Source organism: Cyanistes caeruleus, chromosome Z, assembly GCF_971803275.1.
Source record: "Cyanistes caeruleus chromosome Z, bCyaCae1.hap1.1, whole genome shotgun sequence".
NCBI classification, from domain to species: domain Eukaryota; kingdom Metazoa; phylum Chordata; class Aves; order Passeriformes; family Paridae; genus Cyanistes; species Cyanistes caeruleus.
The window spans coordinates 36,055,912-36,070,366 of NC_141732.1; the positions used below are offsets into that span (position 1 = coordinate 36,055,912).

The 14,455-nt window shown below is 40.7% G+C and overlaps 1 protein-coding gene across 1 annotated transcript in view; it reads right to left on the reverse strand.

Moving 5' to 3' along the window:
• The window catches only part of PIGG (phosphatidylinositol glycan anchor biosynthesis class G (EMM blood group)), an 84,970-nt gene that overhangs the window by 20,289 nt on the left and 50,226 nt on the right, over positions 1-14,455 (reverse strand). The window contains exon 12 of the mRNA XM_023943779.2: positions 12,344-12,507. Coding sequence (XP_023799547.2) covers positions 12,344-12,507 — 164 coding nt within the window. The remainder of the gene's footprint in view (positions 1-12,343; positions 12,508-14,455) is intronic.

Below are 14,455 nucleotides of genomic sequence, written 5' to 3' on the forward strand. Positions count from 1 at the left end.
TCAAGAGGGAAAGCTTACAGGAGAATGGGAAAGTATGTCCAATAGAATGGCAAAGCACATGCAAAAGAGAGGGAAAACGTGTCTGAGACAAATGCAAGGCTCAGGAGAGAGTAAGCATGAAAGGGAGGAAGTGAGCAATTGAGAATGAAATAGTGAACAGAGGACAAACAAGAAACCACAAGCATTAGAGTAAGAGTGCACACAAGAAATGTAAGCACATAAGAAATGTGTGCATCTCAGTGATGGAGTGGCATGTGAGTCACAGGCAAAGTCAGTTAAGACAGAAAATCAAGCAAAACAAGGTGGGTTGGAAGGGCATGGGATGCAGGAAAAGGAATGAGAAAGATGAAAGGGAAAGAGAGAAAAAGGGAAATATGAGTGAGTGACAGCAACAGACAGTAAGGAATAGCACAAGAACAAGAAAGCAAAAGCGTAAAGGTGCAAGTAAAAGAAGAAAACTGGAAAAGCAGGAATATATTAGAGAAAGAGAAAAAAACCTATCAGAGAGAACCTACCTCAGAAAGAAGGGGAATTCGGAGATAGAAGAGAGAAAAATACATAGGGAAAGTGAAAGCAAGAAAAAGAGAAGTCAATGGGGTAACAGCAAGGAGGGAAAGTGAGGAACACAGAAAAAACAGAAAGGAAACATACAAGAGCATGAACATCCACAAGTACCTAAGAGAAAAGCAAACCAAGAGAGAAGCAACATGCGTGTGAGAGGGAATGTATGTGAGGGAAAGCAGATATGTTTAAGGTTGTAGGAGAGGGGAGGGGTCTGTGAAAGAGAAGCCTGATCAGAACAGAAGAGAAAGCACATCTACAAGGAGAAAGAGCTTTTTTTGGGAAGGGGGCAACATGGCCAAGAAGGAGGCAAAGGTTGAGAGGTAAGAGGGAATTGACTGAAAAAAGCCCACTGCTAAGAAGGAAAACAGAGAGGGAGAGAGACAGGTGGAAGGCAGAGAGGAGTCCCAAGAAAGCCTAAGACAAACAGAGAAAGTAGAAGCTATACAAATAGAAGAAAAGTAAGAGTGAGACTGGGAGGTAATTTGTGAGGCGGGGAGGGAGAGAAAACACATCTAAAACAAAGGAAAAGCCCAAGAGACAGATGGATAGAGAAAGGAAGGCAGTGGGATGCCGAGAGCAAGAAATAGCTAGCAGTGAAGAGAAAGTACAAGAAAGGGAATGAAACCATGAAAGAGAGGGAAAGCACATGCAAGAATGTGTCAAAAAGGTGGGGAAGCACATGAGGAATGGAGAAAGTGAAAGAGGCAAAGCAAGGGAGAATGTGAAAAGGCAAGCATAGGAAAAAACACCATGCCAGAAGCGAAGTGAGTGAAAGGCAAAACATGTCTGAAAACAAGAAAAGCTGCAGGGTAGGGACACAAATGAAAAAGGAAAAGCCCATCTCTGGAAGGCAGAAAGATAGGAGACAGAGAAGAGATGAGGGAAAAGAAGGGCAGAGGCCAAAGAAAGATACATTGATGGGAAAGAGAGAGGGAACAAGAGATGCAGAGTGAGATGGAAAGTTCAGGAAGGAGAGGAATGGTTGGGGGGTGTGATTGGGAAGGAGGGATAGTAAGCAGAAGAGAAAAGTACAGTGAGGCAGAGAGTGGGACAGCAAGTGACAGACGGGGGGTAGTGAAAGACACAAAGCTGTAGTGAGACAAAGTACAAGGAGAGAAAAACTGAAAGATAGAAATGCATGGGAGAGAAGAATATTAGACTCTATAGCAAGAGAGACTAGGAGAGTAAAATGCCTATATCAACACATTGACTGCAAAGCACAAAACACAAAGCTGCAAACGTGTATGAGGGAGACAGACTGGCAAAGCACGCACACAAGAGACAAACTGCACATGCATGCACAGGAGGTAAAACATGAGCACAAAACACTGAGGAGAGAGGCAGAAGGAAAGAGAAAAAAGGGAGAAAGGTAAATCACATGACACAAGAGACAAAGCACAAATGAGAGAACAGCAGAGCATGTGACAGGTAAAGCCCACAAGATGCATGTAAAGATGACAGCATGCAGAAGGAAATGAAAGAGGGTAAGTGTACAAGGGAGAGAAAATGCATGCATGAAGAAATACACAAGGGAGGGAAGTACATACAGGAGGCATGGGTCAACACACAAGAAATCAGTGACAGAATAAGAAAGGGAAGTTCAGAGTTACAAGAAAAAAAAGGCACATGAGAGAGACACAGCACAATATTCAGGTGAAAGGCAAGAGAGGCAAAGCATGCAGGAGAAAGCAAGCATCAGACAGCAAGGAAAGAATGAGAAGGAACATTCACGCAAAAAGCATATAGAATCATTTAGGTTGGAAAAGACTCTTAAGATCTTTGAGTACAACCATGAACCCAGCACAGTAAACTCCACCCCTAAACCATGTCCCAGAGTGCCACATCTGCACATTAAATACCTCTAGGGATGGTGACTCAACTACTTCCATGGGCAGCCTGTTCCAATGCTGGACAACCATTTCAGAAAGGAAACCTTTTCTTAACATCCAACCTAAACTTCCCCTGGCCCAGCTTGAGGCCACTTCCTTTTGTCCTATGACTTGCTGCTTGAGAGCAGAGATTGACCCCCACCTTGTTACAACTTTTTTTCTGGTGATTGTAGAAAGCGTCCTTTTTCCAGGCTAACTAACCCCATTCTCTCAGTTGCTTCTTGTAGGACTTGTGCTCCAGATCCTTCACAAGCTCTACTGCCCTCTCTGGACATGCTCCAGCACCTCAATGTCCTTCCTATAGTGAGGGGCCCAGAACTGGACACAGAACTCAAGAAGTGGCCTTACCAGGGTTGAGTACAGAGGGACAATCCCTGCCCTGGTCCTGCTGACCATACTATTGCTGGCCAGGATGCCAATGGCCTTTGTGGCCACTCGATGGTTCATGTTCAGCTGCTGCCAACCAGCAGCCCCAGGTCCTTTTCCACCAGGAACCTTTCCAGCAATTCTGCCTTCAGCCTGTGGGTTGTTGTGACCCAAGGGCAGGACCTGGCATTTGGCCTCGCTGAGTACCATACCATTGGCCTTGGCCCATTGATCCAGCCTATCCAGATCCTTCTCCAGGGCCTTCCTATCCTCCAGCACATCAACACTTCTACCTGACTTGGTGTTAACTGCAAATTGACAGAGCATGACTTGATCCCCTTGTACAGATCACTGATGAAGATACAGATGAGGGGCAGGCAAAGCAAAGCAAATGAGAAAAAGGCAAAGCCTATCAGAGAGAGGGAAATACGGGTGCAGAGAGAAAGAGAGTAGTCTCACAGTGAGAGGGAGAAGAGATGCGGGAAGGGAGCAAGAGAGAATATGAAGAGGAACTAGTGGACATAATGACAGAAGGGAGAAAGGAGGGAAGGACTCAAGAAAGCTTGAAAGACAGATAGAAAATCCCCAAGAAAGAGGAAATGCAAATCTAAGAGGGAGGAAAAGCAGGTTCAACACAAGCCAAAAGTAGGGTATGGCTGGAGAAGCTCTACAGATTTAGAGGAAAAACTATAGAGATGGAAAGGACAGAGAACAAGTGGGAAGAAGAAAGCAGAAGTGAGACACTGCAAGCTTAGGAGAGGCAGAGTGCATGCAGGAAAGCATGTCTGTCAAGAGACTGGAAAGCAAACAAAGGAGAAGGTAAAAGACAAAGAGGCAAAGGGAATGAGGGAGGGAATGAAGTCCTACAGTAAAAGGCATGTGAAAGAAGGGTAGGAGAGAAGATGAGGACTCAGGTAAAAGGACAGAGAAGGAGAGTGCAAGCAATTTGGATTTGAAAGTATTTGCATGGGAGTGCATGGGAGAGCTGGAAAATCTGTGAGACATTGGAAAAGCATGCAAGAAAGAAGAAAAGCTACGAAAGACAAAAGAAGACACAAAAAAGAAAAACAAGAGACATAAGGGTGTACAAGACAAAGACACAAGAGACTGAACATGCACAAGAAAGCAAGAGAAAAACAAAGCACATTCAAATGAGAGGGAAAGCATTTGCGTGCATGCAAGACGGAGAAAGTGCATGAGCAATGAGAGTTACATGCATGAGGGAAGCATACAAGGGGAGAGCTGCAAAATGGGAACACACAAAACAGGATAGAAGTGTGCCAGCCAGGGGAAAAGCATAAAGGTGAGGAAGCAGGCAAGACAGTTGGAGAAAGGTATGTGAGAGAAGGGGAGAAATGTGTGAGAAGATGTAAAGAGGACATAAAGCAGGAAGAACACATGTGAAAAGGAGCAAGCATGATAGGGAGATGGAAAAAGTGAGCATGAGAGAAGGGGAAAGGCCATAATGGGGAGTCAGGAAGCCATGAAGTGTGTGTGAGGACGTGCATGAGGAGGAAAGCTCATGCAGAAGCACAAAACAGGGAGAAGCATGCTTGCAAGGGGTCAGAACCATGAGAGTGACAGGGGTAGACTGAGGAGGAGAGCATGAGTGTGGTGAAGCCCATGAGAGAAAGGTAAGCATAGTGAGGACAGGAAGAACATGCATAAGAGGCAGAAAGCCCATACATGTGGAAAATGGGAAAAGTCTGCAGGTAAAGGAGGTGGGAAACCCAAACATGAGGGATGATGAAAGCACAGCCATGAGAGACAGTGCACAAGAAGGGCAAGTGTCTGACAGGGTAGGAAAGCCAGAGGGAGGAATAATTGAGGGGGTGGAGAGAAGACAGGTGTAGCACCAGACAGAGACAGACTGACACAATGAGAGAGGAGCATGAACAGAGGTGGATGTTAAACCACATCCAGATGCCTCAGTTTGACTGGGACACCTCATATGCATAAATAAATATTTACTCTTGTAATTCTATGCTTTCCGTCTTGGTCTCCCTCCTCAGTCTGCATAGAACAGTCTTGTCTTGATGCAAGTGTGAATTAGGGGGAGAGGTGATGCACATGCAAGTGAGAAAAAGTATGAGAAACAGGTTCAAAGTGTGTCCAAGAGAAGAAAAGACTGGAGTAGGTGGTGTGATGGTGGCAAGGGGCTAAGAGAGGGAAGATACCAAACAAGCTAAAGAAAGGGATACAGAGGAATGAGAGGAGAGATAGCAAGCAAGATACAATGAAGGGAATCAGAGAAAGCAGGAAAGCATATAGGAAAATGAAACTTCATCTTACAGCAGCACCAAGCTTCACAGTCCTTCATCTACTATCAGCTGGGTTGACTAATCAAAGTTTTCTTACATGGCAGTATAGAAAAACCTAATCACTTTCATATGAATTTACTAAAATTCCACTGTTTTTGAAAATAACACACTGCACTACCACCTATTATCCTGCAACTTTGAGGAAAGTTAGCTTTCCTCTGTTAAGCTGAAGTAACCATACCTCAGTAACAGTAGAAAGGACTGCCATAAGTTTATTTACAGACAAAAAACTTACCCAACCTTTCATTATTATCTTTCAGCTTTTCAAGTCCTTTTAGAATCCTGCTAACAGTTTCTGACTAGACTGTCATTTTTCTCTGAGGATACTTTGCATGCTTACCATTGGAACACAGAAATTCCCCTAGGTTACTCATGTCCAACATGGTTAATACCGATTATCTTAATATATTCAATAAGCTTTGCATGTATTAACATTTAGTGAACTCTTTTGTGTAAGCTACATTGGGAAATCTAACCATACAGAAAAATACTGTCTCACAACACAGAGGTTCCAAACAAAAATAAAGAACAAATACTGCACCCTTTTGTACAGCTAAGTGGTACTGCATATTCCAGGTAGTTGCAGGTATAAAGATGCAATGAGAACTGTCAGCCTATGTGCTCTTGAGCAAAAGTCACATGAAAACCAGAAGAGCAAGAGGAAGAAGACAATGTAAGCATAATAACTTCAAATAAGAGCTTGGGCAGAAATAAAAAATATTTTCAGAACCCTTTCAATTCAATATTACCCACAAAGAAAAAGTGATACCCCACTTAAATTAAAAAGTATAGCTGATGTTACTCCAAGTGATCTTTATCTAAGACTGCAGTTCTGTCAATGAGATGATCTCATAGCAATCATAATAAATAGCATCAAGAAGACCATTTGAACACCAAGTGAATATGCCTCAATTATTTGATCAGAAGCTAGCACAGTGGAGGAAAAGTTCTCAATTAGGGTCATCAGTCATTACTGGAAAGCAACCTTAATGTTGGATAGGCTAAATCTATTGAAAATTAGATCACCAAATATATTCAGAGGCTTACTTTTATCTACAGAAAGCAAAAATAACCTAACCTGCCCCAAATCTGGTTAGATTCTGAACACACAACTTTCCCTAATATTTACATAGAAAGTGCTTCAACTCCTAAAACTGATCCACAGAGCAAAAGGATGGTATTTATTTTGGAAATGGCTTTGAAGAAACTTTTTATTTGTTTATAACGGAGGCAACCCTACTTTGCTGGATCACCTTCCAACTAGAAAATACTTTTCAATACTGAGAGTCATGGCTGCCTGGAAGAAGTCTCATAGGAAAAGTCAAGGTCTTGACAACATGAAAAAGAAATGAATGAAAGGGTATGCATCACAGAGCCAACATCAACAAAGTCCAAGAGAAATCTTCAGCCATCTCTACAATGACAGCATCTCAGGAAAAACCTAAGTGAGCAGAATACTCTTCCAGCTTGTGGCAATAAAACCCCAGCCCAGTTTCAGCCAATCACTTTCATATTTCCATGCATATCAACAAACAAGTAGATGATCTCTGTATTTCTTTTTATTTATTTAGATAATGAGACTGCTGGCAGTACAACAGTTAAGTATTACATGAGAAAGCAGCAGCATATACTCTTAGATGCCAACATTTCTTTCAGCCTTAGTTAACCTAAGAGAGGTTCTCTCTAAGACAGAATGGAGTTAAACAGAAGAATTAAAAACTACTTGGATAAAATATTGAAGGGTTTAGTAGAAAATGTTTGGATTGTCATTTGTCTTTAAGGAGGACTCCACTTTCTACGTAGGACTCAAAAAAAAAGGTATATTGAAACACTCACTGCACGCCCAGCTCATGTCAGAAAGAAAACTGATTAATACATTAACATGGGTAGTGAACGGGGAACTCAATCAGTCAAACACATTAGGCTGAAGATGGCAAAAGCTGACATTAACTGTTGAAATTCCTAGCACACCTTCCCAATTCTGTTTAGATCAGCATTATAAAAGAATTCAGAGCAAAATTTAAGTTTTCTGTGCCAGAGTTCTAAATTAACAAAGTAAAGACATAACATTAAAGTTATGCAACTATTAACAACCTCCTGTTGGGCATACACCCATTTTCATTATCTGAAAGCCATTTGCCAACATGAAAGCACATTACAACTTTTGAGATCTGAGGAACAAAAACGAATAGGCATGCAGGCCTCTAGTGCTGGGAAACTCCCACCAGCTCACCCTGACACCTAACCAACTAAACCAACTAAAACACTTATTTCAATGTGCTGGTAATCTGAAAACCATCACGATGCCTAAGTGAAGAGTGGTAATTACACAACACTGTGAACATCACCCACATGACAACTTTGTTTGGGTAGGAGCTTGGAAACTGAATCCATCTGGAGTGTACTGCACAGTGAGGTCATATAATATAGGTCAAATTATCCAACAACATGGCCCTTTTCCAGTTGTAAGGACCCAAAACCCCAGAGTTCTAATTCAGATCAGAGCAATAGAGTGGTTACTGTAAAAACTACCTTTTACATGAACCAGATGCTCACAGGAATTTATGCAAGTCACACATAGAACACTTGGTTAAGTTCAGGCATCAGTTTAATCAGTACTCCCCATCTCAAAAATAGTTTCAAGAGTTATTGCACAGTTTCCATGGAGACTGAACCTAAAGAGTTCTTTCTATTTCTGTCTGTGAAAATCCCTTCACATTTATGCTGCCAAGTTTCTCAGGAGAGCCTGAAGGATTAAAAGTGGCAGTAATATCCATGTTAGTGTCTATCACATGCCACTTAATTATTTTAGAAACACATTTACCTTTCCATATGAGGAGAATATCTTATAGTTTCACAAGTTTCTTCAGATGAAAGCAAATTATTTAAGGACCTCCAACTGCACTTCCACAGCAAATGTACTATCTGAAAACCTCCATATCTTCTATTCTACCTTATTATAGCAGCAAAATACACATGGGCTACATGTATCTAATGCACTTTCATCTCACAAGTAGGCTCTTAATGTCTCTCGTCAGATCTCCACAGACAAAATGATGCAGTCCAGGCTAGGAAAAGTGGACATTCAGGTGAACTGAAAAACTACTGAGATGCTGCAGAAGTTCCATCTGAAGGCCAGTCACCAGTGATTAACCACAGGATATCACACAGGGGCCAGTACTGCTCAGTATCTCCACTAATGAACTAGGTGATGGGACAGTGCCCCCTCAGCAAGTCTGCACACAATACAGAACTGGGAGGAATAGTCTGTGCAGGAGCTGGGTCTGCTACTAATCAGAGGCATCTTGACAGGCTGGAGAAACAAGATCTTTAACAAAGGGAGATGCCAAATTCTGCACCACACACCAGAACAAGCTTGGGCCTGATCATCTGGAAAGCAGCTAGGTATAGAAGCACATACAGCATTCCTGCTGGACAACAAGTTGAGCAAGCACGAGCAAGCAATGTTCCCATGAACCAGCTCAGGGCTGTAATGTGAAAAGTGGAGCCAGCAGGTCAAAGGAGGTGATCTTCCCTCTCCGTTGAGCAGTTGTGAGATCACATCTGGGGTTCTGGATCCAGTTTTGGGGTGCCCAATGCAAGACAAACATGGATGCACTGGAGCGAATGTACTGACAGATCACAAAGATGTCTCAGGGACTGGAGCATCTGACAAAGTGAGAAGCTGAGAAAGCTGGGACTGTTTAACCTTGCGCAGAGAAAATCTGACAGGGTTCTCACCAATGTTCATAAATGTCTCATGGGCAGAAGATGTACTCGGACTCTTTCCATTGGTGTTCACCAAAAAAATGAATGATATTCAACAAATTCCCCTTAAACACCAGTGAACAATTGTTTAACTCCAAGTACTGCCATATGCTGGAACAGGTTGGTCAAGAAGACCCCGGAGTATTTCTGCTTGCTCTGACTGACCCTCCTTTGTGAAGGAGGGTTGGACTCCAGGCTCAAGTATTCTGTGGCTTCATAAGTGCAAAGTGCCAGAAGAGGGAAGGGTATGTATTTGTACTTGCCCCTAGGCAGTGACACCCAATGCAGTGCAGCTTTAAAGAATTTCAGCAAGAAGCTCTGGTAAACCAACCCAACTGATGCAGCTGTAAATTACATAGGCTCTGCTAAGTGATTTAAATTAACAAAGACAGTCCTGGAGTAAGACTTTCCTATCCAGGCCGACCTCCTCAGATGCAACAGCTCTTAAGACTGCAGAATGCAAGGCTTTTTGTTAAGAATGACACTGCTGAGTGGTTCTGGCCACATCTTCATTTTGCTCTCAGGACATCAAAAAATAGGGGTTTGCATTCCACTGACCAAGGCACATTGCTATAAAGCAGTTAATAAGAAGCTTTTATAAAGAATATCTAGCACTTTTTAAAAAATAAGTTCAGTTTCCCATACACTTAAGAAAACACATGAAGCAGCTGACACCCTGCCTTCTGCATTTTCAGCTTTGGTTCCAAGGAGTAATAAGCAAGTAATAAGAATCATTTGGACAGCAATGGCAATGCACACATTTTCTATTTTACAAGAGTAAATAGAAAGCATGTAGACCAAATTCTGAGTAGATTAACATACCAATTTAAGTAAATCCCAGCTGTTAGAGATTCCAGTCCATACTTATTTACTATTTCATTGAAGTAACAGCCTTACCAGTTGATCCAAATGAACCTTAAAATGGCTATAGACACAAACTGCTTGATGGAATCTACTTACATAAGTGATGTGGGTGTTACAGGCCATAGCTACCCACTTGAGAGCAGGTTAAGCCAGCACTGTACCTGGCAACACTACTAGCTGAGATTTAATCTGCAAAAATTCAACCAGGAAAACATCAGAACAACAACCAACACTACTGTAGAGCCATATTATTTGAACAATATAAAACAAGTACAGATACTCAAACATTGTCACCAAAAGTTTTTTGTTATTTTGTTAGAAGAGCTTTCCAAAAACATGCTGTATGTTATCACATTCTCTTCACTGTATGTTAGTGTTCATCACAGTCTGCAGTCTAGGTTTTAAACAACAATAAAACTGCAGTTCTTTAAATTACAGGAGCTCATTTTTTATCTCCTCCTTCCCCAGACAATGCCAACAAGGCAGCGTTCTCTACTCTGCTTGGCTCAAGCTCAAGCAAAAAGTGTCAGTTCCAAATAATTAAGGATGAAGAGTGGGACCACAAGAAAAAAACCCTAAAATAGCAGAAACATGGATGTGAACAGTTAAATGGCACAGCACTATTTCAAACAAATCACAGCAGAGGTATAAAGGCATACCAGGACATTCATGGAATGCAAGCAATACCCAGATTAATGGGTCACACATTTACCAGAAGACAAGTGGCAATACTTTTTATATGTACATGTTCACTATTTTCTTAAATAGAACTGAAAGAATGGAGAAAACTTGAAGAATTTGGACACTGGAAAAATGCATCAAGAAAAGCAGTAGCTAAAGCTAAACTGGGGAGCATTAGAAACAGAGTTCAAACTCAGTTTGGTGTCAAGTCAGCAGGTAGTACAGAAAATTCGAGAAAGGGCTTTCTGAGGTTACACAAATCAAGATACCAATAATTAGTGTGCTCCACATCCAACTCCTCCTGAAGCAAAAAAAATACCAGAATTAACAGAGAAAAGCCTTCAGAGGCTTTAGAGGTATTTTCAGAGGTATTATACTCAAACACCAGTACTTAGACCCTATCAATCTATTTAAGACCTAAGACAACTTCAGGGTTGCTGGCCTCAGACTAAGAGGTAAGGTTCTACAGTGAGTCTCAATTTACACTAAGGAGTGCATGGGCACATCAGTACAATGGCCAGTACTGGTCTGCATAAATCCACAGCAACCAAGTAGAGACTGCTGGACATCTTTACAGAGCCATGTAGCAGACAGGCAAATCAGAGAACAAAGGTTAATCACTGTGAATACCTGCTAAAGAAGCCTGTTAATCCAGAACAATGGACACAGTGACTGTGCAGGAATTTAGTCTGCTAGAACAGACTCCCTCAAAAACCTCCACTGCTCTGTGCAGCTTGGTCAGCTGGTGATCCCATCTCCTTACACCTTTAATGAACAAAACCAAGCCAACACAAGAACACAGTGTAGGCATAGCCTAAAACAAAGAAGCAAAAGAAGTAGCCAGAAAGCTAAAAGCTTTCAAGAAAGAAAGAAAACAAAAATCACTGACAGGGTGGAACCAGATGACACTCTATAGATAAAAGGGAATCAGAAGTTTACAGAGGATGACAATGCATATGGCAAAAAGCTGTGATAAACTACTGTCTAAAATCCCACCTGCCAAGCTTACTGCAATATTTTTTTAATCCCTAAAAAAAAGAAGTAGATTAAGACTCCACAGATAACAGAAAAAAGACTCTGAGATGGTAAGAATTTAGTCACTGTCAAATGTTAATTCTTTGCAAATACATCAAGTTTTGGCATTTGTGTATTGATGTGATATGATGTGGAATTCACAACTCCCCTATTTTAATATATTGTATTGCTCAGTTTAAATACCCTGAATGATAAGTTAAAACCAATTTTAGAGTGTCCAATTGGATTTTATATGCACACTCCTGAATTACATTAGCATTTTACAACTGTTTTCTTAAAATTCCTGTGCATTATTTTGTTTTAACTCATCCACCACACAATATACCCAGAGAAGTACAAATATTTTAGCTACAAATGACTGCAATAACCAGTAATATACAATAATATTCGTATGTTTTATTTATAAAACCTTGCATGTCACTTTGTCAAAGAATGAAATTCAAAGAATATCATGTTAGTTAAGTTTGATTTTTATTATAATACTTTAAAAAACCCTTCTCATGTCTCTAACTCAAAAGGTTTCAAGAAAAATGTTTTTAGGCAGAATGTGCTGTCACAAAAAAATAATAAAATTTTAAGTAATTTAGCACAGCAAACTGAGAACTCACTAAGAAACAGTATTAGTAAAGCATACATGTATATTCCCAGAGCAAAGCTTCTGCAGATAAAATGGAAGTGGAAAAGTTAGGTGATACAAACTTATGCTGAAAAAAGTAACACACATTTTTTTTAGTACAAAACTAACTTTCAGGGCAAAAGATTATGTGAACAAAAATTTCTTTGAAAAGATATACACTTTACGGATGGTATTTATATCTGCAGCGCGGAGCATTACGTTAGTTCGAAACTTATTACCTGCTAACTTCAGAACTCAAGTAGCACAGCAGATGGATGGCCCAAAGGAAAGGTCCTGCATATGTTGCAAATGCTGTGAGGAAAATAGCTGGTATCTCCACATAGCTGTCTAGTCCCACAAAACCTGCTGAAATGTCCACAGTAGCAATGCCATTTGAATTCCCCTGAAAATAGGGATAAAATAGTAAATAACCAAATACCTCAAAAGACACACTTAGAATACATTAGTATAATATTAATTATTGCACCCATTAAGGACTTACTCTTTAAATTGCTTTACAGTACAGCCATATTCTTTACATCTGAATTTCAATAAAACTGTTTACACAACACGTGCTTTTAATTAGAATTTACAGATTAACAAAGAGATAAACAGCATGCTATTTTGTTAGTCTTATTTTGTCTGCAAATTAACATGCCTACCGTTTAATAAGTTAAATTAAAAAAAAATAAATTAAGTAAACAGCTACAGTTGCTGATTTCAGACATATCAATGAAAAATTCATATTTTTCATCAGACAAGGTTGAAACACAAGGTTTTAGGTCTGCTGCCTAAAATTACACCAGGAAATAAATATTTCTTGCCCTTAGAGACAGTGGGACTCTAATTTAGGGCTGAAATGGAACACTGCATCGCCCACCTGCCTGCCTCATGGCACAAGTTCCTGCATGTAAACAGATTAAGACAAGCAAATTTAGAAAGGTTTCTCCCTTCCAGATCGTTATACAACACAAGATTGCATTGAAATAGACCAGAGTTCAGTCTAGATAGCCTGAATCATCAATAAAAGGCTTTTAAATCTACCAAGAGAAAAACAGAAGGAACATACAGCAATTAAAGTATCAAGAGCTGTCAAAGTCTGGTTTTACCTGGTTTTCTTTTCCAGTGACCAGGACCACTGAATACTAAGGAACAATGTAAAATTGAAGGAAGTACTTTCTACTGAAAATCCAAAAGTACTTAACTTTACCCAAATATCTAGAGTAACAACACACCCTATGATTAAGGCAGAATATTTCTTACATTAACAGGTCACAGGTAGGTTTCCTCAGACTAGTGAGAAAGTTCTCAAATATTCTTGCTGTACCTTAAAAACTGATCTGTTTCTACAGCACTGATATTCTAACAGCCATCCAAACCTCTTTTTCCACTCACAGAATCCCAGAACAACACTAATGTAAGGACTGTCATCACCAATAGCCTTAGACTCAATCCCAGCAGAGCATATGGGGAGTGGTGGCTCCCTGTTTCCCTCAAACCTGACCTTGGCTCCCCTTAGTGACTGCAGTCCTCTTGAACTGAAAGTTACCCCAGCAAGGAAGTGCTATCATCAAACACATGCTTCTGTCACAAAGCCCAGAGCACACAGGGAAGCACAAAAGATAGGCAGCTTTTTTAGGTACATAACTAACTAGGCACCAGCAAAAAAAACTCTTCCTGAGGCAGTTCTAAAATCTAAGAGAAAAAAGGCATCTGTGTTGATGGAACTATATAGAGCTCATTATAAGCAGCCACCATCCCCATCAATCCCACCAAAAAGATATCTCCAGAATGTAAAGGGAGCCTGAAGCTGTAAGGGGACTGTATGGTATGGATTTTACCAAAATACCATACAGTAGAAAAATCTTGACTTATGACTGTTAGTCTTCCTCGTTCTGACTTTCATCATGCGCCACTGTAGTGAATCACTGCAGTAGTATAATCAATTATTGTTATGCATTTAATGCAATGTCCAGCAATGCCAGTAGCAAAGCACAGCACAACTAATGATAAGCAGCTAAAAATAAAAGCATGTCTGTATCCTAGAACCTGTAATATGAGACTGTAAAAGAAAGCTGGATAAGACCAATCCTCAGGTTTAAGAGATATAGACTGAGGTCATGGCAAGAGCAGAAAGGGAAGAAGGGAAGTGTAGCACTTTGAACACTAAGCAGGGTGTTGCTTCTCAACAAGCTAGAGTTTGACAGGAACCGGTAGGGAGGGAACCTGCTCTCTTTTCCTCCAGTCCCTGTACACAGCAGCAAGTCTGCTGCCCACCCCATCTACTTATTTTTCCTTCCCCTTCTCCTCTGCATGATGCATATAGAGTAGAAAAGCTGAGACATCAGGAG